Source organism: Ambystoma mexicanum, chromosome 12, assembly GCF_040938575.1.
Source record: "Ambystoma mexicanum isolate Mex_15411 chromosome 12, UKY_AmexF1_1, whole genome shotgun sequence".
Classification (NCBI taxonomy): domain Eukaryota; kingdom Metazoa; phylum Chordata; class Amphibia; order Caudata; family Ambystomatidae; genus Ambystoma; species Ambystoma mexicanum.
Window position 1 is genome coordinate 535285161 of NC_090936.1, and position 23200 is coordinate 535308360.

The following is a 23200-nucleotide window of genomic DNA, read 5'->3' on the forward strand; positions in this document are numbered from 1 at the left end:
GCCTCTAGCACAGCGCCCTCTGGCGAAATATTTTCGCGAAAGAAGCAGCAAGCTGACGAATATATCTATGAGGAATACGTGGGAGGACAATCCATTCGAAGTATAGGTTTCTCAGTTTACAATTTATTAAAGAAAAAGGGGTGGAATAAACACCTGTTTTTCCCTATCCTAACAAGGCTGTCACTACCAAGCAAACTAAACTAAAGAAGGATGACCAAGTATACAAAAAGTCTGACCTTCACACTAATACATACAACAAAATAACACAAGGGATATTTGGCAGTCTTCAATTTAACACCACTGTGTAAAAGTAAACTCATAAAATGATCGATGATAATTAAATACTCCTTGTGACCAGGGTTATGTTCCCTTCCCCTGGCACAATGGAAGAATAATCTTGTGGTTCAACAAGGTTCTATTAAGTTCATCAACAAAGTTCTGTTCCTGCCAATACGACCATCACCTGCCTAAAGTAAATGTCTTTTCCATAAACACTTGCCCCAAAAGTAAAGCACTTGTTTTCTTCCACAATATCCTTCTTGGTAAACGCATGTCTTTTTCACAACACACTTGTTCAAACTCAAAGCAATTTATATCTTCCGCGATAGTCTTCTTGGTAATGCCAATGGCTCTCACAAAACAAGAGTTCATAAACCAATGAAAGAGTTATTTTCAGGAAATAAAGCAATTAGCAGATCTCACTTTTTCTTCCAAATAAATACTTTTGTCAGGATAGCAAACATTTTCTTCTTGTAAAACAACAGTTTCTCAAAATTATGATGCTGGCAACACTTTCTTTCTGCCACACCTTTTGCCACAAACCCATGGTTTCAAAGCACTGTCTTCTTTCTTGGTCCATTCGCCTGCCAGGACTAAACGCTATTGTTACCTTTCCTTGTTTACTCGCCTGCCAGGATAAAAAACTCCTACAACTACAATTGTTCTTAGTGGCAATATATTTGTTCCAAGATCCTCCACACCAGGATGGTGTGAGCTGACACCCCTTCCAAGGCACCCATATAAAGGCACAGACCTGCCTGCAGCATTATTCTTGCTGTTCGTCAGAGGGGCTGGAGCCCATCCCTCTCCTTCCTCATCAGTTGCTACAAACAATGTTGGATCAGCCACAGCACGACCTGTACCGGCACCCAGCTCCCGAATGCTGGGGTAAGCAGATCACTGCTTTATTGTGCCTGAAGAACCCCAGCTGCACCAGCGACGTGCTACAGCCCAATTGTGACCTTATTTCACCAGCTTGCCCTGCAGAACCGCGTGGAGCCTTCCAAAATGGCCCCCGCCACCTCATTGTGTACGGTTGCCTAGCAACGCATACCGCTGCTCGTTGGAGGAGCTATCAGATTTAGACAGCATGGTCCCGCCTGATGGCGTGAGCCGGCATCGCACCCATATAAAAGGCACAGGACTGTCTGTGCCTGTCCGGGCCAATCGCCATCTCCTTGTCTGCACAACTTTCTTGCACCGTCCATCAAATACTGTCCCAACCACCTTTACCACCACAGAGTACATCGTATGGGCTTGGCGCCCCCCGTAACTGAACTGCAATTCACAAGCTCAGGAACTTTCACATTGCCATGGATTGGAACATTATTATGCGATACGGGTACGTAAGTTGTACTCCCCACTTAGGTACCTGCGCATTTTAGAACAGAATTCCTGTCAAAATGTATCAATGCGTGCTAGCATCTTCATAGCCGTCCCTCCACCTATGCTACCACAAGCCAGCACATGCCCCTCCACTCGTGGCCCACTGTGTGTTTTTTTATAGATAACATTCACTTCTCTGTACGCCTCTTACAGTTTTTACCACGTATAACTGTTAGCCATAACCATGTACAGGAGTTCCCTCTAGTCCTGCAGCTACTGTTCAGTACCCAATCACTCTAAACTGGTTGACTGTATGGCCATTTGTAAGGGGCTACCATAGATTAGTTATAAGCATATTTGTATTATCCCTGCACTGTTTTTAGTACCATATCTGCCAGTGTTGTATCTTTTTGTATAACTGTTACCCACATTCTAGCTCAATCACTGTATTGCTTGGTGCAATTGCATCTCTCTATACTAGGTCAATCGCTGCTCATAACACTAACTGCTCACTTTCCTACTGGCCCAGTCCTTTTGTCCAGGGTAACTGCCTACCCCTATACTTGATCCATTATTGTGGCATACTTGTGTAACAGCTCACCCACATACTAGCGCTATTACTGTACTTGGGTGCACTTGCATACTCCATATAAAAAGCACTCCCATCCAACCTACCCACCAGGTTCCTCAGCATGGTGCCAAAACTGCCCTGCTCTGATTTGATTACGCCTAAACCCTTCCTTATTTAAAGACACACTGGTCCCACCTAGGGGGACTCCCACCCCTACAGTGCATCACCCCACCTCACCTAATCACTATTTCACCAACATTACGAGTAGGTGCACAGATCCCATCTCGCCCTATTCCCATCCCCCAGAGAAACAAACGACTAGGAACTCGCAGTGGACACATCTCTCCCACTCCTAAAAAACTCCTAAGGCGGCCAACCCACCAGTCGCCCCCCCCCACCTCATGTCATCTCCAAACCCACATCACCGTTTATACCAACAAGAATACTAGTGCTCCAAAAACCCAAATCCAATGCGCACTTAACGCACACTCCCCAACAGCCCACGCCACAGAGTTTCATGATTTAATCATATACCTGGATCTTGACGCCTTAGCCATCACAGAGACTTGGTTACATGAAGCATCTGGACCAGCCATCTGCGAATTCTTACCACCAGGTTACATCATATTCCGTCAAGACATGGCCTCCAACAAAAGAGGAGGTGTCGCCCTCATTGTCAAGGAATCCCTCAATTCCAGACAAATAAAATCTGTCACTGCGGAAACCGTTGAGTCCCTATCACTAATAATATTCTCACTGAACACAATAAGCCTCCACTCAATCTATCGCCCTCCAGTTCCACTTCTTGACTTCCAAGGGAATCTCCTACACCTCTTAGGGGATCATCTAAAAAACAATACGAGGTCAATACTTCTAGGTGACTTCAACTTGGGATTCAATGACCCGAGAGACAAGAAAGGTACATCCCTTGCCAAAGCCCTCTTAGACATAGGCTTTATCCAAAAAGTTATTAACCCGACCCACACCAGAGGTCGTATACTGGATTGGATAGTCAATCACAACTGCGCAGCTGTAATCAGCTCCAACACACCACGACTGTGGACTGATCATCTCCTACATTTCCATCTTCTACCTAGACTAGCAACTAAACCTAATATATCAATGCCAGCAGCTATGACCAGATCTAAAAGACTACTCAACAAAGACAGAATACCACCCTACCTAGAAGCCTCTGCGCCAAAACACCCCTTATCTAGTAATCGTTCTGAACTGGTAGAGCTCTATAACACTACCCTCAAGGGAGCAATAGATGCTATTGCCCAATTGCAGAAAAAAAGTGCCAAAACCACTAAACATGTCAACTCATGGTTCACACAAGACCTAATTAACATAAGAGCCCTTAAACGTGCAGCGCTCACTAAATGGCATTGCAGCCCCTCTGACTCCACACGAGGGGCTTACAAAACGATTGCCAATCAATATAAACAGGCCATCTCAGCAGCCAAAGCCTCCTCATACAATCTCAGAATTGAAAATGCCAAATCTCAGTCTAAAGAGCTGTTTGCCATTTCCAAAGAATTTATCGTATCCCCCACGTCCACAAACAAACAGTGAAAGACAAGATGTGGTGTAACAACATTGAACATGCCATGCTAGACAAAATAAACACCCTTCAGGAAAAAATTAAGTCTCACCGCAACGCCTTGCCCAAGGCCCTTGTTCAAAAAGCTACTACCACAGTCACCGGGCCAGTACTAGGCGACACATTGCCCACAAAAAGCCCAAAACCCTTTTCCTTCAAAAACATAACTGAATCGGGGGTCCTACTGATTATGAGATGTATCAAGCCATCGCTCTGCAAGGGAGACATCTGCGCAGACAGCTTGATCAAAGACTGTGCTGAGTCACTGGCTCCTTTTCTCGCAGCATTCATCAAAGCCTCATTAACCTCAGGTTTCGTCCCTCTATCTCTCAAGGAAGCATGGGTTCCACCACTACAAAAAAAACGAAATCTGGATCCCGATTCTCCCAACAACTACAGGTCAATCACCACCGTCCCCTTCTTGCTAAAAATCCTAGATAAAGCTGCATACCTGCAGATCCAGGCTTACCTGGAATTGCACAACATTTTGGGGGAAAAAGCAATATGGATTCCGTCCACGACATGGCACAGATTCAGCTTTGCTAGACCTGAAGAATCAGCTATTGGAAACAATGGATAAGGGCAAGCCTGCGATTCTCCTTCTCCTGGATCTGTCGGCCGTTCTCGACCTGGTTGACCATAAAATCCTATGTAGACACCTCACAGAGGTCGCTCACTTCTCCCAAGAAGCTACAGACTGAATAACTTCCTTCCTGGAAGGTCGAGCCATGAGGGTCTTTTCTGACCAGGCCTCGGCCCCTCCATCACCCATTGATTGCAGAGTCCCACAAGGCTCATGCACCACCCCCACCTTCTACAATCTTTTCACATTACCCCTTTTAATGATCTGGATGAGCACGGCATTGCTTTCACTAACTACGCCGATGATACGCAAATTCTCCTCCCATTATCCGGGCTCCTATGAGCAAGAGCTGAACCTTCAAGGAAACCTATGCAATCATCCAGGCCTGGATGGCAGCTAACGGCTTATGTCTTAACAGGGACAAAACAGAAATCCTTCTGGTAGGTCCCAAGGAAATTCTGAACAAACTAGACAGTGAATACAGCACCTTCAGTATTGAGAATACAGTAATCACAATCTCTGCTGCAGTAATAACTCTGGGTGTGTACCTCAACTCCACCATCAATGAAGCGGCAAGTCAGTTCTATTGCTTCGTCCGAAGCTCTCACAGCCAGAATAATTGCAGTAAAACCTCACCTCGCGTCCAAAAACTGCATTAACATTGCCAGAGCCACCATCGGTGCTAAGCAGAACAATTGCAATGTCCTGCTCCTAGCTACTTCATCTAAAAAATCAACAAATTGCAAAATCACACAAAATAACGCCCTCAGAGCGGCACTAACCATTCCAAGAAGAGAGCATATCTCCCAAGCCAGACGAGACGCCCATTGGCTCCCAATCAAAGAGTGCATACTGTTCAAAACCCTCACCATCACACAGATGCCTCTCACAGTCTGTGCCTCCATACCTCTCTGAACAAATTCACCAGGCGTCCGGCAACAGACCCAAACGGGACCAATACTCGCACCAACTTTCAATCCCTGCCTTCAAAAGAGCCAAAGCCAGTGGGGCCAGTTTTGCAGTGTTAGCACCTAAAAACTGGAACACACTACCACTCAAACTCAGAAAGGAAACCTCTTTCACTAACTTCAGAAAAGCCTTGAAAACGAAGCTATTCAATTAGATTCTCCAGTATTGTGTTCCACTGTAACCAAGGAACACAACAGTATGACAATGTAATTGACCATGTATTGTTCTCTCTTCCATTTAACCTGTATAAAAGTAAATCTTCTGTAACAGTGCCACGATGCCTCAGGGCCGCTGTGCGCATTATACATTCAAACAAACTTCATGTGGGGAGGGTTGAACAATGGCTGAATCTCTTTATAGTTTGACTTTTGGCAATATGGGTTACAGGTTTCCCCCAATTAGTGTCCCACAAAAGAGGAGTTGTACCCTTGTACCAGCACAGCTTCTTGGCTTTTGCCAATGCAGGTTACATGTTTCCCCCAATTGGTGTCCCATGAAATGGGAATTGCACCCTTGTTGCTTCTGCACTTCTTTATAGCCTCTTGACTGTTGGCAATGCGGGTTACAGGTTTCCTCCAATTGGTGTCCCATGTAAGGGGAACTGCGCCCTAGTCACTGTGGTATTTTCTTTGGTCAGTATTCAAAAAAATCATTCATTATCAAATGTCCAGTTCGGCACGCCCCAGGGGCACCTATGGGTTTAGGCCAACTCACTGGTCTTGTTCGGTGTCTCCACTTGTCGGTGGCTGCGTCAGACCTCCTGTGTCCTTCCCACTCCGCTTCCATTTCAGCTTTACTCCAGCAGATTGCTTCTACTTTCTCGGGTGCTGCGGCAGCTCCATGGAACCTCGTCCTCTGCCCGCACACCAGACACAAAACTGAATGGGAGCATGTCTCTCCTTCGGCTGTCCTCCAGTCACTGGTGCCACTTCCCGCTGCGTGCACTCTCCAATGTCACACGCGTCTCCCGTTAGGCTGCCAGTTTTGCAGGTGATTTTGAACAGGCCACCGTTTTTTTTCGAATGAGAGAGTGGAGGGATGTATCCCATTATGCAAGTATCAGCGTTCCTTTTATACAAGATAGTGTGTAATAGATACACATTTTATGACCAGCAGTGCAAAGGGAATTCACCATTGGGGCTGAAATCTGACCTTCCGTATTTTAGCAAGGACAAGATATACGGAATTGTATCAGAGGCACGTTTTCAAATGAAACTGGATCAGAAGATAAATCACACATTGAAAATTAGTGGACATATAAGAGTGCACAGGGGTGAGTTGACTTTTATACATCATAATTCATTTCTTGGGAGGGCTAAACCATCCTAATCTTTAATATATTTGTTCTATATCATAATGTTTCAGATAAAGCAGAGATACGTAGAACTAATCAACAGAGTTTCCCTAGAAAAAAAGAGGGGAGATCTTTTTTGGCAAGTTCCATTTTAAGTACACAATATGCGGTATCCGAATGAAGCACGCGTAATTCAAGATAAATCACTCTAGGTGGCACCTAAAAGGTGTATCATTAAATGATGTATAATCACTATAGGAATTAGAAGGTAATGATACCCTCCTGACTAGATGAGCTATCCATCTAGTGACAATTGCTAGTGCAGATGCACAGCTCTGCTTTTCTTAATATGGAGTAGTATGAGCGTACACAAATCCTTTTTTCTCAGCAAAGCTGGGATGGTTATAAGGGATTTATACAAGGTGTATGGTGATGGAGGCCTAAATTACAGGGAATGCATAGCATGAGCATGCTGCTAGTATAATTATCTCTAAGCAATTGAAGTTCAGATTAAAAAAAAAACAGATATTCAAATTTCTGTTAACTAATTTGCACGTTCTGTTTTTTGAATTTAACTAAACATGTTGCATAACCAATATTATCTTTTCTGCTCCTATTGATGTCTCCCTATCCTTCTACAAACCTAATAATTTACTTGTGGTATGTAACATTTATCAATATCACTGTGGTGTATGTAATAGTATGGATATAATTTGTGCCATTTGAGAGCCTTGACAAGGACCATTGATCGAAACACGTGGTGGCTATGAACTGGTAGTGGAAAACATTGTCACACAATTAAAAACCAACCTTCTATAGAGAAGAATCTTTTGTGCGTTTAATAGAGAATCAGAGCTATAATAAGTTAAGTGCAATCAACGGGGTACAGATCGTAAGTCCTGGGATTGTATCTCTCCAGCTCTGAAATCTCTCCATTGACTCCCAGTGGATGAAAGGATTACATTCAAAACCCTCTGCATTGTCCACAAGGCTTTCTGGGGCCTGGGTCCAAAATACCTTCAGCTATCCCTCCGCAAATACCTCCCATCTTGAGCGCTTTGCTCCTCTACATCCAACTCCCTCAGGGTCAGTCGTTTTTCAAAGAAACGATCTGGGGGTAGATCTCGCTCTTCGTCTGGGGCCTCCCTCTGGAACAGCCCCTCTGCCACTCTGAAACATGAGGAGAACCATCTCTGGTTCCGGAAAGCACCTCAAGACCTTCCTCTTTGCTTCTGCCTTTGCCCCCTATCCCCTGCTGATCTGTTCTCCCTCTGCACCATGCACCTGACCACCCTCTGTCCTCCAGGCCCAGATACCTGTTCATCCTGCCATCCTCCTGCATTGCCTGCGGGCCACCCCTTGCATTGGCGTCTATCTGTACCCATACATTCCCCCCCCCCTTTTTCTTCCTGCACTTCTCAGACCTACCTTGTCTGCTGCCTTCAATCCAGCACTTGCTGGCTGCACTACCATTGTTTGTTGCCTTTATTATTTATCTGTTTCTCCTTTGCGGCGCACTTTCCACTTCTCCCCCCTTCCATGCACTTTTCCCCTCTGCCTCTCCGATGCACTTGCGCATTCTCAATGAGACTGGGCCTAGTAAGATTGTTGTTTTGTTCGCCCCTGTTCCCCTCCCTTGCCTTGTCGAGCTCTGAAACACTTGTGTAGGAGCATGATAGAAATAAAATATCAATTCATTCAATTCAATACAGATCCAATAATTAGTATTCGTGACCAGGCAGGAGAAGAGCCTTTTTGTACCTGTGACAGCAGCTATCCACTATTATTACGTACAGTTGTTACAAAAACTACATCAGCCAATTTAAACCAAGCATTTACTGACCATTATAGGGCCAGCACCGCCTTTTCTCAGTACACTTCTCCTGTTAGCGTCCGCATCAGCTGTGCTTCCTACTGCTTTGGCCACACTCCGGTCTGCTCCTGTTAAACCATCCACATCTCCTCTCAGCTGCAATTCATTCCTCAATTTAAATGTCCCGCTCAGGTGTTTGCCTTTAAAACTAGATTGCCCATTCTGGTTAATGATACATGGGATCTTCACTAATTCTGAGGCCCTGGACCTCGTCCAAGTACCACAGGCATTATGTATCTTGAAGTCCATAATAGATTGAGCAGTAGTTACATTGATTTGCTCTGTTTTACAATAAGCCATCACTGTTTTAGGAAGAATAGGAGAATCTTACCAATCCCCTGAAACGAGTCCCCTCCTATGTGATCCTCCCACATAATGCCGGCCCCTGGGTCAGCGTCAGGTAGCAGCAGTTCTCCCCGGGCCACATTTGAGGAGGCCCATACCAGGGTCTCAGGGAGGATCTGAATAGATTCATCACACAGGATTGCACAACAAATCCACTTTCTTTCCTGCTACAAAAGAAATGCCAAAAGAAGTACTCACGTTTGAATAGATTATCCTTAATGGTGTGAAAAAAATATTGGTTGCTGAAAAACATGCCAAATTCAATTTATCGAAAGAATACATGGCTCTCCGAGCTTTAGACCAAGAGAAACCGGTGATAAAACCTGGCAATAAGGGAGGAGGGATTGTTATACAGGATGCTCAAAATTATGAACAGGAAGCCTATAGACAGTTAAGCAATATGCAGCATTATACTGAGATTAGAAAAGACCCTACTAAAGAGTTACAAAAAAATATTCTATCATTGACCTGAGCCAGCATATGTCTTAGGATATCTTAGCTCAGATGATTTTCCTTACCTAAATGCACAGAATCCCAGACTTCCAGCATTCCATTTGATTCCTAAAATTCATAAATCCTTAGATTCTCCGCCAGTAAGTCCTATCGTTTACACCTGCAGGACCAGTGTGAGAACCAGTAGCCAAATACCTTGACTACTTCACAAAACCTTTACCATTGGAAGGGGAGTGGGAGGGGTCTCATACCTCAAAGATACCAGAGAGGCCATCTGACTAATAGGAGGGGAATTTAAATTCCGACAGACTGGCCAGTCACATTTGACAGAGTCAAGAATATCCCTCAAGCTCAAGGATTGGAAGGGTTCCATGTGTTAATATCCCCGCAAAAATATACTAATACAAAAATATTGCCATATTTTTGCGGCGATATTGAGCCATGGACCCTGCGGGCGACACCCCAGCAACCCCCGCTCCCACAAATTATCCCCCCAAAAATAATCGCAGATGGCGAGACAGACGACCATACGTACGGTGATATTTTTGGTGGGGATAATATGTAGGGATATCATTAGAAGTACTTCGGCATGCTCTTGATACCAGAACTGTACCACACATTGTTCCTACAGATTTTCGAATTAGTCCACCAGAGGTGTGCCTTTAACAGAATTATTTCATCTTTAAGAACTAATTCTTTCAACAAATAAAAAGATACATCCATGGGGGCAGCCAGGTTGGCCAACTTATTTATTAGTGACTTTAAGGATGATACATTTGGGCCCCAAGCAACCTCTTTCTCCCGCTCAAACTGTACAAAAGATATACTGACGATGTACTCATCATATATACAGGTAAACCGATTCAGTTTACAGCATTTGGCCTTTGGATCCATACTCTGGAGGCCAAATTTAAAGTCCACCTAGATGGAGTCATACATCCATCTCCTACCTAGACTTACTCATCAAATAACAGGGCAAGTTAGTAGTTCTACTATACCATAAACCTACAAATAGAAACGCCATATTAAACAACAAAGTCAGCACCCGACTAGCCTTAAATGTAACACCCCATTCAGTCAGTATCTCAGGGTAAGGAGAAATTGCACCAGCCTTGCAGACTTTCAAAAAGAAGCAGAGATTATTACTGAATGTATTACCCGAAGGGGATACTCCAAACACATTCTGAAACGTTCATATAAAAGAATTAGATATTACAACCAGGAAACCCTATTTGAACAAAAAGAAGATAGTAAATCAGAGAATGACATGTGCCATCACATATGGACCCAACAGCAATAACATCCGCAATTTGATACTCAATAACTGGTGGATTCTCCAAGTGTATGAACCTGTCCTACATAAATCCCTGTCTGCCTTTAAAAAAAGTTAAACACATATGGCAGGCACTGATACATGCAGTCAGAGAAGACAAAAAAGCCATAGACTTGCAGAGCCAAGTGAGGTTGGAACCACTAACAGACCACTATCCATGCGGCAGCTGCACAGCGTGCCAATAGACCATGCAAATGAAGGAATTATTTCATAAAGATAAAAAATGGGGCCGAAAAGGACATATGAATTTTAACAGCAGCAATTTCATGTATATCATACAATGCCCATGTAAGCAACTATGTGGGCAAACCCAACCCCCTGTACATTTCCGAATTAACAAAAACTGCTGCAGGATTCGTAATGAGCAAGTACCCCTGGTGCCCCATTTCCTGCATTGGTTTATGATAGAACAAGTCACAAAAGCTAATCCCAACACCAATATTGATGCAGTGTTTGCCAACTGCTAACAATTTTGGATATCCGCCTTGAGATCGTACTGCAACGTTCAATGATAGTCAAGAATTGGCGTCAGTTATTTAAGTGGCCGTTTGTGTTTAAAACTACACGCTTTAACATAAAGGATGAGGATAGTGTAATTAATGACAGGGCTCCTGCATTTCCTTTTAACAGTGAGCATCCTACTTTGTCGTAAGGAAGCACAGAACTATTGAGCCTACCCTGCACATGACCAACCCTAAAGTGTATCAAAGTTCAGGTGTTCACAGCAGGGCTACACTTTTGCCTCTGCAGACAGCCAGGACATTAGACAAGAAAGATGTTCATCTATTTTACAGCAGGACAATTAATTCAGAGAACATTTGCAGACCAAGACTGAGCCTGCTTCTCAACTGCATCCATTCAGGCTATAACATAGCCCCCATGGTTTTCTATGGTTTCCATAAAGTTCTCTTTGAAGCGAGACATTCCAAGATGTCCGCCGTCTCCACGGATTCCCCAGTAAGAGCATAGAGTCTACGTAACAGAGCAGGCTTCAATTGGTAAACTCCATAAATGAAGCTGCTACGCAAGCCATGCCAGCTATCGCCAACACTAAGCGAGCAGATATAACCATGCAGGTAAGCAAAATGATCGTGCGTGAAAACCCGAGACTCATCTTTATAGAGATCGGTACACCTTTAGTAACATTAGGCCGTGTTATTGCAGAACACACTGCGTAATCACGACATCTCGAGCTGCACAACCGAGGAAATCAAAAATTAACACACCAATGCAAAGAACACTTCCCAGCACCCTGAGGCAGACAACTCTGCAGGTAATTATGTTTTATTTAAAGCCTCCCATAAGACTCCTCTGTAAGCCTATTGCAGCATGTATTACAATCTAAACCTTTAATATCCTGAAAGCCAGATTGTCATCAGTGGCCCGAATATCCTAAGAGGCATCAAATTGGTTTGCCTCTTTAACTGATGGTGTTCAGCAGGTGAAAATTGGTTCTTATCTGTCTGACAATTTGCTCGTCACCAAGGGTTCTTCTTTGTAACCGTTGCTATTCACCATGTACATTCGCCCACTGCTTGATATTTTCTCCCAATTTGACCTGTGTTATTCTTATGATGATGACATTCAGATTTATGGCAGGCTAAAACATCCTCTTAGAGGCTTTGGAGCGAATTATGTCTTGTGCTGAAAAAATTCAAAACTGGATGCTGGAGAATAAACCACCAACTGAATCTGCTAAAAACAGAGATCACTATTTTTGACTAAAAAACCAAAGCGGCAAATGTTTTAAACACCGTCCTGTCCGAATTTGTATGAGGTTCCAGCCAAATACACCAAGTAAAAAATCTAGGTTGCATTTGGCACTCTAGTTTGAGCTGCAATTTTCATGTTAGTCAGATCGTGAAATCAGTATTTTCAGCTCAAACTATTAAACCATTGCTGCCTCTTAGTCTAGAGAAAGAACGACTGATTGTGGTCGGAAGACTAATCAATGCCAGGATAGATTATTGTAATGCCCTTTTGATGGGCATTCCTAAATACCAGCTTCAGAGGTTACAGGTACCCCAAAATTCAGCAGTTCGACTGATCTTTAATCTACCCAGGAAAACTGCCATTTCTCCTTTTCGAAGGAGCCTCCATTGGCTCCTGGTGCAACAGAGGATCATGTTCAAGATTTTGTGTATGGTCTAAGTGTGTTCATGGTCTGGTTCCAGCTTAGCTGTCATCCAAGATTACTTATCGCCCGAATCGTATGCTACGATCTTCAGGACAAGGTTTGTTGGTTGTTCCTTCTTCCAGAAACTACATGGGGTGATAGACGTTTTTCTTTTACAGGTCCTCGAACTTGGAATTCACTTCCAGATAATTTATGACAAATTGAATCACTGAGCATATTCAGCAAACAAGTGAAGACTTATCTGTTTCTGTAGATTCATTTTTCTCAGTACTATTTAATTTCTGTACAAGTATTGCTAAGTACCATCTGGGCCCAGATGCAGGCTTCTGCCGGGTCCCTGTGGGGTATGCGCAATATAAATGTACAAAATCAATCTAAACCTGCATTTGTGTTGTAATCGGTGGCTGTGCCATTGAAGCTTTCACCGTGCAATTACAAAATGTTGCCATACACTTTGTGGCACTACAAATGAAAACACCATCCCATTGAGGGAAGATCATTCTGCACTCAGAAGCAGACCATATGGAGGTAAATGTGTTTTATTTTTAGTTACCCGCCAGGCTCCCAAGCATGCCAGCCTTAGTCTGCATTCTAGTATAGGGGCTTTAGCAGGTACTAGATGCATATTCCCATAGATTTAGTTTACCCATTAGGGGAAAGCAACACAGTTAAAAGCTGACACTTTCAGTTTAACATAGCTTTATCGATCGAAAAAAGTACATTAACTAGGTTTCAATATAGGGACGATTGGGTCCTAATTCCTAAGTATTCTCTCCACAGAACTTGACACATCGTCCAGTCAGTAGGCACAACACTGCAGCACTGGAGGAGCTTCTTCCTGTCAGTCTGAGTAGAGTTCAGAAGATACTTGTCACTTCTGGACCGTTCAACAGCATCTTAACACCACAGATAACTTGTACGCTTTTATAAGATCCCAGTCCAGAATTATGTTTTAGAACCACAAGACCATAAAGTATTGACTTGTTGTAGCTTAGACAAACTTTCTTTTGTGTTACAGCACTGAGGAAGACTAGGCCTGATGAAGACAACGTTTTGTCGAAACTAGTCAACGCTCAGAATCAAAAGTCTAGTCTGATCTGAGCATAGTTACCTATGCTCTTATTAATTTAGCTAGTAGGCACTTTGCATTTGTTTCACTGGCACTTGGCACGTTTTCTGGACCCCGGACAATCTTGTAGGTCGTACAGTAATCATTATGGTATGGACACTTCAACTCCCATGATAGGGAGTTTCGGGCAGCACTTTAACCATGTGCGCTGTGCAGGAATATGCATAGGTTCGCAACACCACAGTAAGAAATCAAAACAGCACGAATGTTAGATCTAGACTTCAGTATACTGATTTTTTTTATATAAAATGTTGTGTTTCAGCATCCATTCGATTTGAAAGTATTGTATGTATTGTTTTTATGCATTCATTACGTTGTAATTACATCAGTATGTTGGTTGTCTAGTGTAACAATGTATATGTCTACACACTTTATTTGCATGCTTATTATATAATAAATCATCTGATGTATATACTATTCTGTTCTTCATTTTTGGTTGAACACATGTATACTCGACTGGCCACTAGAAATTAATAAGTCTTGCACGTGTGCTGTGGCCAAAAAAAATAAAAGTTCAATTAAATATGTATTATATAAATTGATCGATGTTCACCCATACACAATTTTAGTGTGGTTTTGTCTTGGCCTTGTTGTTTAAGACATGTGTGTTTCTTGTGTGACAAGTGTCAAATCCTGTTAAGTGCTATAGTTTTATTAATAGTTTTATGGAAGATGTTTGATGTTACTCATTTTCTACATAGATTTCAAGATCCAGGACGTTATCAGATTAAAGCCAAGGATTCGATTGCATTCTACATTGCAATCAGTCTTGTCAAAATATTGATGGTTGACTCTAATCTTCCTTCTGTCCTCATTCTCCTCGATCTATCCTCTGCTTTTAATACGGTCACCCATGCCATCCTGCTCAATCGCTTTCGTGATAACCTGGGTATCACTGATCAGGCTCTGGCTTAATTGAGCTCCTTTCTCACCTACCGACCTTCTTAGGTCCAACTGGGGTCTTTCCTCTCGTCTAATCCTCTCTCTGCTTGTGGTGTTACCCAGGGGTCTTACCTTTCTCCCTGGCTTTTTAACCACTACTTGGCACCCCTTGCCCACTGCATCGCTACTTTCTGCTACAATTGTCAGTGTTATGCTGATGACACCCAGCTCTCTTTCAGGCTCCCCTCAGTCACCTCTGCTCGTTCTCTCATACCAGACTGTCCGCAATTCAGGAATGGTGTGCCGCCAATGATCTCTGCCTTAATGCCAGTAAGATGGAGATCATCCTCATCGGTACACCTGCTCCCTCTTTTCCTCTCTCCCTTTCCTTCTCTCTCTCTCTCTCTCTCTGGCTGCCCATTCTGGGCCCTCTTCCTGCTCCCTCCTGTGATGCTAAGAACCTTGGTGTCATCTTCGACTCCACCCTCTTCTTCTCGCCTCACATCTCCGAAATTTCTAAGAAGTCAAACTACCAGCTGCATGTGCTCAGACTTATCCTTCCTTTTCTCATTTTCCCGCAGAATCTCACCCTCTCCAGAGCTCTGGTGCTCTCTAGGCTGGACTACTGCCAATACCCTCTTTCTAAATCTGCCTTCCTCTACTCTTCGACCTTTACAACTTATCCAGAACAGGACTGTGAGGCTTGTCATCAGCCTCAAGCACAGGGATCGCATCTCTCCAGCTATGAAATCTCTCCACTGGCTCCCAGTGGCTGAAAGGATCAAGTGCAAGACCCTTTGCATTGTCCACAAGGCTTTCTGGGGCCTGCGACTGCACTACCTCCAACTTTCTCTTCCTAAACATCTTCCTTCTCGAGCTCGCCGCTCATCCACCTCCAACTCTGAGGCTCAGACACTTCTCCAACCAAAGAGTGGGGGCAGATCTCTCTCCTCAGCTGGGGCCTTCCTCTGGAACAGCCTCCCTGCCCCTCTCAAACTTTAGCAGATCCACCTCTGGTTCCAGAAGCAACTCAAGACCATCCTTCTCCCTTCTGCTTTCCCTCTTCCTCACCCCTGCTGATGTTCCTGACTGCTCCGCGCCCTGGTCACCTGGCTACTCTCTGAACTTTGGATCAGGCTCCTACATGTCCAGTTGCCTCATACTGCCTCCAGGCACCCGCACTTAAGGATCTGTACCTGCAACCCTAGTCCCTTCTCACTGCGCTTATGAGCAACCCGCTGGCTGCAGTTATTGAGTTACCCACACTTCTCCCCTCCCTTCCCCTCCCCCCCGGCACTTCTCTAGTCCCTCATCCGCGCACTTGTGTGATCTGAATGAAACAAGGCCTAGTAAGATCATTGTTTTCAACCTCCCTTTGTTTCTCCTCGTCTTGTCATGCCTAGAAACGTGTGTACAGGCAAGTTATGTCATATCATATGCTGTAAATTCAAATTGTTACAGAGAGGATGATGTACAGACTTGAGTATATTTTTTTTAACTGATGTGGCACATTGTTATATGGCAGAGCTTTGATGGCAACAGGAGCAACAACATTGTTGATATAATCCCAGACTAATCAGTCACATCAGACGCCGAACAATTTCTGAAGAGGTCCAACTTGGGAAATTCAGGAAACCGGTAAAGCGTAGCCAAAAATGGTTGTAAAGCAATGAATTATGTGGGCCAGTTTAAAAATCACATGGATTTATTAATGGGTTAATCAAATATGTACTGTTATTAATGGGGCATTGAGGATGGGAACAAACACTTATTGATGAATATGAAAGGACATAAATCCATACATTAATCAATCTGACTTGAACAAGGACCACATCTTGAAACATGTTCAGTACATGAAAAATTACCACTTCTAGATCTAGTCATCAAAACGCAAACCCAAACACTTTCATTATGACCCGACATGAAAATTGGGTACATTTAAACAGAGCCATGAAATAAGGGCAGGACGTTTTTCCAAGTCAACCCGCACACCTTTACAGTGACATTTATAGCACCAATGTAGAAACAAAATAATTGACACTTTGCTACAGGTCAACTTTAGTCCTACAGCGCAACACATTTTTGATACAATAGAATCATACATGCCGACATTGACTGTTTAATACAATCTTTGTATATTTTCTATGAACGGCAGTGTTCCTATTCCCATTGAATGTGCTTTACTTGTGTGCACTCAGTACACATTTACCAGAGAATGGCCTCATTAAGTGTAAAACGTGTTATGAAAGTAATTTATTAACAACGCTTTTGTAAATGTTCATAAATAATACAGAAAGAATATGAAACAATCGAAATTGACGATATATGTGACGCACCAATGTGATGAAAACATTAATCCCACAAACTGCAATTGATACATCAATTAGTATACTTAGCGGCTGATTCATGGAATTTGTGCGCCGAAAAATAGGGATTTGTGCGCCATTCTGCGCACAAATCACAGTATTAAGGAACATTACTGCAGCAAGGAATCAGAGAAGGGGCAGCTGTGGGAGATGTATAGTAATGGCAACATACATAGTTATAAAATACTTCTCTCTTCTGTGGCAAAATAGAAGAACTGTCTTACCTTTTTTGCTGCAACAATGGCACGGAAAATAATGGTGAATCCAAGGGCAGAGATAAGAACCTGCTCCTTGCTACATTGGTTCAAATTATTTCGCTCCATTTGCCAACGCTGCCGGGGTAAGACTTTCTGCACAATCACCTTGAGTGATCGCCAAAATGGGTGTGAGGGAACAAAGAGAAGGCAGACATTTATCAAACAAGGATTACGTTTTTATTAACCTTGCTTTAACTTCACTGAACAAGTGCACAGGTTTTATTTCAGCTTTTAGTGTCCTTTGCCCCATTCATTTGATCAACCAACCCCCCGTGCATTCTTTTCAAGCTTCTCACCTCCAACCATTCCATTTTTAATCACTAATCTGCACTTCTGTTGACAGGTCATTTTATTTGCTCGCCTCTAAATCCAAAATGTATTTTGTCTTTTCTACCCTGCTGCCTCTTGTTCCATTTACATTACCTCATCTCCCAAAGGCATGGTCCACACATCTGGCAGAGCTTGCCGCAGCACAAGCTGCACATTATATTGCTGGAAACCTGTACAAACAAGTGAAAACCACAGCAATCAATAACTCCCAACTTTGCAGAATTAGTAGAAGACGTTAGAGGTGTTACAGAGCACACAAGAGAACGGAAAAAGAAAGGATGGCTACTTTAGGGTGCAGTGGGGTGGAAGGGCAGAAAGCAGAACTCAAGTAGGTGATTGTTGCTCACCCTTTATGTCCTGAAGAATTATAGTATCGCCGATAGAAGCAGATGTTACCCAACTTGTCACCTGTTCTATTGCCTTTTTTAGGCTGTCTTTCTCCAAAACACTGCAGAAGGTAGAAAAGCAGAGAAGTTGTAAAACCCTTAATACCTACAACAAGGTGCTGCTATATACACTGCAATGTGCACTGTGATCGACATCAACATGGGTAGAAAAATATAAATGAAGACGCAGACACACTGATAGGTAGAGACAAGCAAGCATACAAAAGAAAGAGGCTGCAATTCATCCGGAGTCTGGCACAAAGGCAGGGACAGACAAGTAGCTAGCACAGTCAAACAGACAGGAAGCATGCGCGTGTGACAGGAGAAGACACCTGACACACATGCTATTAGAAGATAGTTGATTTAGAGTACAATGCCAGGGACAGAACGCAAGACTGAGTCCCCTATTGAAATACGGATAATTAAGAGAAAACAGACCAGCACCAACTTGAAATCTGATTAAAAAATCATGAAAATATCTCAGATATTCCACAAATAAGACTTTGCACAATGAAGATAATAAACTGGTTTGGTAATTCTCTTACACATTTTAATTGTATCATGAACAAGGGTGCAGTGCAGCTAGCAACACCAAAATATCTTTCCACTCTAGCTCAAATACCAAGCGATTTGTGAATCTCGCTACCTTGATTAACTGATATTTTACCAGGAGTCCTTAGACACTTTAGACAAGTGAAATTCGCTTGTGCCCTTGACTATTCCTAAGATGCTCAGGATCAGGATTCAACAGGCAAGCTAGGATCCCCTGTTGTGAGCCTCCTCATTGCTGGCCATATTTCTATAATTCTTGCAGGTGCAATCTGCTGTACTCTGGTGATGTCCTACCAAATACCGCCCCCCGCCCAACCCTGTAAAATCAAGCAACAAGTCAAATGGCTAGACAGGTCTTTGGAGAGAGTGAATGCGCTGCAGATGTGTCAAAATATGTGTCGAAATATGGACATGGCTGCTGGCTGCCTCAGAGACAGAGAATGGTCTCTGCAATGAAATTTGAGTCCACACTCGACAAAGCCCAGAATGAAGGCAGCAAATGTTGACAGTAGTGAGGCCCCAATTGACTGGTTGGTGGGGCAGGTCTAGTTTTATGTGATTTACCTACTCATCTTTATTATCTTCAATTGGAGTTCCAGAAACCTCCTGGCAGGCGAGTACACTAGGCAGCTTGCATTGCATAAAGAAACCTGGCAGGGGAGTAAACCAGACAATTTGCAAGCCCCAAGAAATGTAAAAGGAAAGATGGTTATTTGGTTATTTATTTGTTGAACCTTGGAAACTTGAATGTTAAAGACATTTCTATCCAGACCGAGGAGAAGTTTGCTTTAAAGAAAGACTGCAAAACACTTTGTTGCCTAAATAGAAATCTTGTGAATTCAAACATGATACCAAGGAACTGTTTATAAAAGTGGCAATTCTTCTTTCAATTAAGAATCCAGGGAAAGGGATCCACCCTCTGGAACCAAAGGCTGCCGTCTTGGAGAACATTTTGTTGGAATTATACTTTTTTCAGTTATGAAAATTTTTGGGCCATTTGAAGATATTTTCCTTACAAATTGTTATTAGTTTATAATGCGAGGGTCAGGATAGGACGTTTTGGACACAAGGACATTTTTTCAGTTATTGACATCCTGACACAGACAGATCCTTAGTTTTGCTTTAATGGGTGCAGAGCACATGGAAGGACCTGGCATGAAAGAGCAAACAGGCAGGACCAAAAATAAGTATCACTTGGGCGTTGCGCGCGCCCCCCCCCCAGGTCCTCTAAAAGGAGCAAACCAGGAGTCATAAGGGTATGCGAGTGGTCAGAAATGTAAGCCGGACTCAAGGTTGTCATGTTTTCACAAGAAGATATTTATTGAAAGAAAAAGGGTTGTCAAAATGCGCCTCAGACCCTATGCTATAGAGGAGTTTCCCTGCCTATAAACCAAAACTAAGGATCTGTGTCCAGCATCTCCAGTACTGTTCGCGCTTCTGCGGCATGCTGCTGTCACCAGTTTTGCAATATGAAGGCTGCAGACGTTCTTCCGGCCTCCATAGCGGCTCTGCGACTGTACGTCTGCTTCCCTAAGGGATCCAAAAAGGAGATAGTCAGCTTCTCAACTCGCAGAGGGCCCAGGACCTTCCTCGCAGCTCCCAGCGTCTCCACGGCACTTCAGTCTCTGACTTGGCGTCCCTACCCGGTGGGCTCTTCTGCTCTTCCACACCGATACGTACTGCTCGTGAGGTCTTGAAACAGGAGCCCACATCATCTTTACGGTCTCTGAACCATGTACCAAGAACGTGAGATTCAAACTCATGCATCCGTCTCGTCTCAGTACTTGGAGAATTCTGGAAGTTTGGAGTTGCTAGAGGTTATCTCTACCCATCTATCCTGGTCTAACCACACTCCTTTCCTCCCACCTGGGACCTCTCGGCCACCTGTCCGAACCTCCCGCAGCCTCGTTTGCAGACATCCGTACAATGAAGCGAGTGTCGGCTTCTAGTTTCGCTTCAACCTTCATCCGCCCCCCTTCTCCTTCCTCCGACTCAACTATTTGCTAATTGCCTGCTCTGGGGGAGGCGCTGTTGCACGTCTGGCTAATGGACGCCTTCGCTTAGAGCTCAGTGAGCGAGCAAGCCACCGGCCAGATTACGGCATGAAAATGAGCCGGGATTGGCGCAGAACTGACCCAGAATAGCAATGAATATGGCTGGCACATCCTGATGAAGTCTCACCCTGATTGCCCAAGTGAAACCCGAGATAGCCACCCGAGACCAACAGGCCTGTGACGGGCGAAGTGCAGGGCCGAACTAGGACCTCAGCGAAGGCATCCAGAAGGGGGGGCGATCCAGCAATTGCCTGCCCGCGGTGGAGGTGTCATGGGTATCAGGCAGGTAGTTGGGGCAAACTGGGTGGAGGCTTGGCAGGCCTGGCATAGGCACACAAAGAACCCATAACAAATCCCTCCTTTCATTCCTTCCTAGTGTTTGTAGTAACTTCCTGGTTACCACTTAATGTTGCCAGGAAGTGCATGATAACTCATGAGCTCTCTAGTGTTTGGGTGTGGCTGGCTATATAAGCCACACCCAAGAGTCTTCCGGTGTGTGTTGGTTACTGTGAGCTGTATCAGCAACACACTTGCCGCGCTCTGGATCATCCTACTTCTGCTTACCTGCTCCGGATCATCCTGCTTCTGCTTACCTGCTCCGGTTCATCCTACTTCCGCTTACCCGCTCCGGTTCATTCAGTTTACCTGGTTCTTAATCCACACCGCAGCTATCTCCAGTCCAGAGGGGACTTCTACACCGGCACCTGTAAGAACAAAGAAGAACAGCGTTAACATGCGCACATCAGTAACGCTTCGCATACTCACCCAATCTTCCCGCGACACTGGCATCCAGGTTAGTTGCACGAGCGCACAAACCGCTGTAAGAAAGAAGAGATTATTCATTGCACTCGCTCTAATAATGTAGACACTTATTTCACTGCGCTCTCTCTCTCTCTACGCGGTGCATACTAACCAAAAGCCTCTGTGCAAACTTACCTAACCACCAAGTCTCCAGTAGCGCTGAACCCGGACTCAAGGCACAAAGACCACAATTTCTCCTGCAAGGGAAAAGGAGAGACATTACCAGGCGCGCTTGAATTGAAGGCGCTGCGCAAACCTACCAGCAGCTAGCTTCTACATGCAGTGCTACTCACCCACAAAAATACAGGCAAACAAAGACAATACAGACAATTTTGGACACTCTAAATTCTCCACGCAACGTTCACTTGTGGGAAGGACTTTCTAGCCAGTGAAGAAACTGGCGCCTTGAACTCTCGGCCTCGCTGTGAAGGCATTAAACAGCGTTTGGCATCTGAACTCAGCCTACAGACATTAGCACCAATGACATGAGTGAATCGCGCCCCCTGCAAATGCAGGATGGAGTGCACACCCTACTAAAGATCAAGGTAAACCCCTAGGGGGACATCACAGCACACAGTCAAGAGAAGGGAAGGGCCCAGGGGAATCGGGTGAATTCAGGTCTGAGTGTACACCCTATATTTGACAGGTATTCCTCCGGGTGAAACAGGGGAAGTGAAGACTCTGGGTCAAGGGAGGCTCGTCCATCGCTCCTGCAGAGACACAGGTGAGTGACAGGAGGTGATGGCGACACGAGTCACCTGCGGAGGCCAAGTGCGGGAGCATGGTGCTGCTTGTGGTCTCTTCACCTTCTGACAAGCACTCGGGAGAGGACTCCTGGGGTCCCCGATCCATCCTGTTTGGCGGTGGAGGGGGAAGGACCAACTGAGATGCGGACCCTCGAGCGCACTGCGCCACAGAAAAGAACGACGGCAGAGGCTGTGATCCTGATGCGGTCCGCGGCTCCAACAAGCACACAGATTGCGGGCAGAGTGGTGCCTGTGAGAGGCTCCTCAACAAACGTACTGAGCACAGCAAGGAGCCGGCGGAGATTGGTGGCCACACCCCCCTGCCACCACCACAGTGGGGAGCGTGCAGAGAGGATACGAGACTGCGCCCCTCTGAATCCGGCACTGCTGATGAGGGATAGGGGCGGGTGGGGAGATCACTAAAGGAAGCTCTGGCTCGAGTCAGGACGCAAAGCTGCCCGCACAACCTTGCAACACATGGGCGCCACCAATACGAGACTCCGCAGCCCTCCTGGGGAGACATAAGCAGGCCATCACTCCACTCAAAGGATCCCATGGGCGAGGCAGCCCCACAACATCCGGAAGACCTCGCCAAACACTGTAATTACAGTGCACGTCGCCCTGAAGCTGCGGCCCGACTGATACCGTGAAGCTACCGACAAGTAGCTAATGGGAGTGCTAATAGGCCCATTGGGGCCGGATAACTCTGTATGCCCGGATTAACTGGAGGGTCGGCATAATCAAGGAGTGGACGGAAGCCCAGACCCGCGTTTTTTACAGACTGGCAGGTAGGCGTGGGGGCACTTGTTGCATGCCACCCCCTGTACAGACTGCCATATACGAAACTCTGCCCATATACGCTACAGGTGATTGTCTGCATGCCCTCCTCCCCCGCCCGGGATAAGCACAAGGCAACCTGCCAGTGCACTTG

At 44.7% G+C, this 23200-nt stretch overlaps 1 protein-coding gene across 4 annotated transcripts in view; it reads right to left on the reverse strand.

Moving 5' to 3' along the window:
* PNLDC1 (PARN like ribonuclease domain containing exonuclease 1) overlaps nt 1–23200 on the reverse strand; it is a 1498562-nt gene that overhangs the window by 1065744 nt on the left and 409618 nt on the right. For all 4 annotated transcript variants that reach the window (XR_011281806.1, XM_069628834.1, XM_069628833.1 and 1 more), the window contains exons 7-9: nt 18078–18178; nt 17824–17900; nt 17368–17505 (exon numbers count right to left, since the gene is read on the reverse strand). Coding sequence is in view for 3 of the 4 variants with exons in the window: in XM_069628834.1 (XP_069484935.1) it covers nt 17368–17505; nt 17824–17900; nt 18078–18178 (316 nt within the window). In the remaining variant the exon portion in view is untranslated. The remainder of the gene's footprint in view (nt 1–17367; nt 17506–17823; nt 17901–18077; nt 18179–23200) is intronic.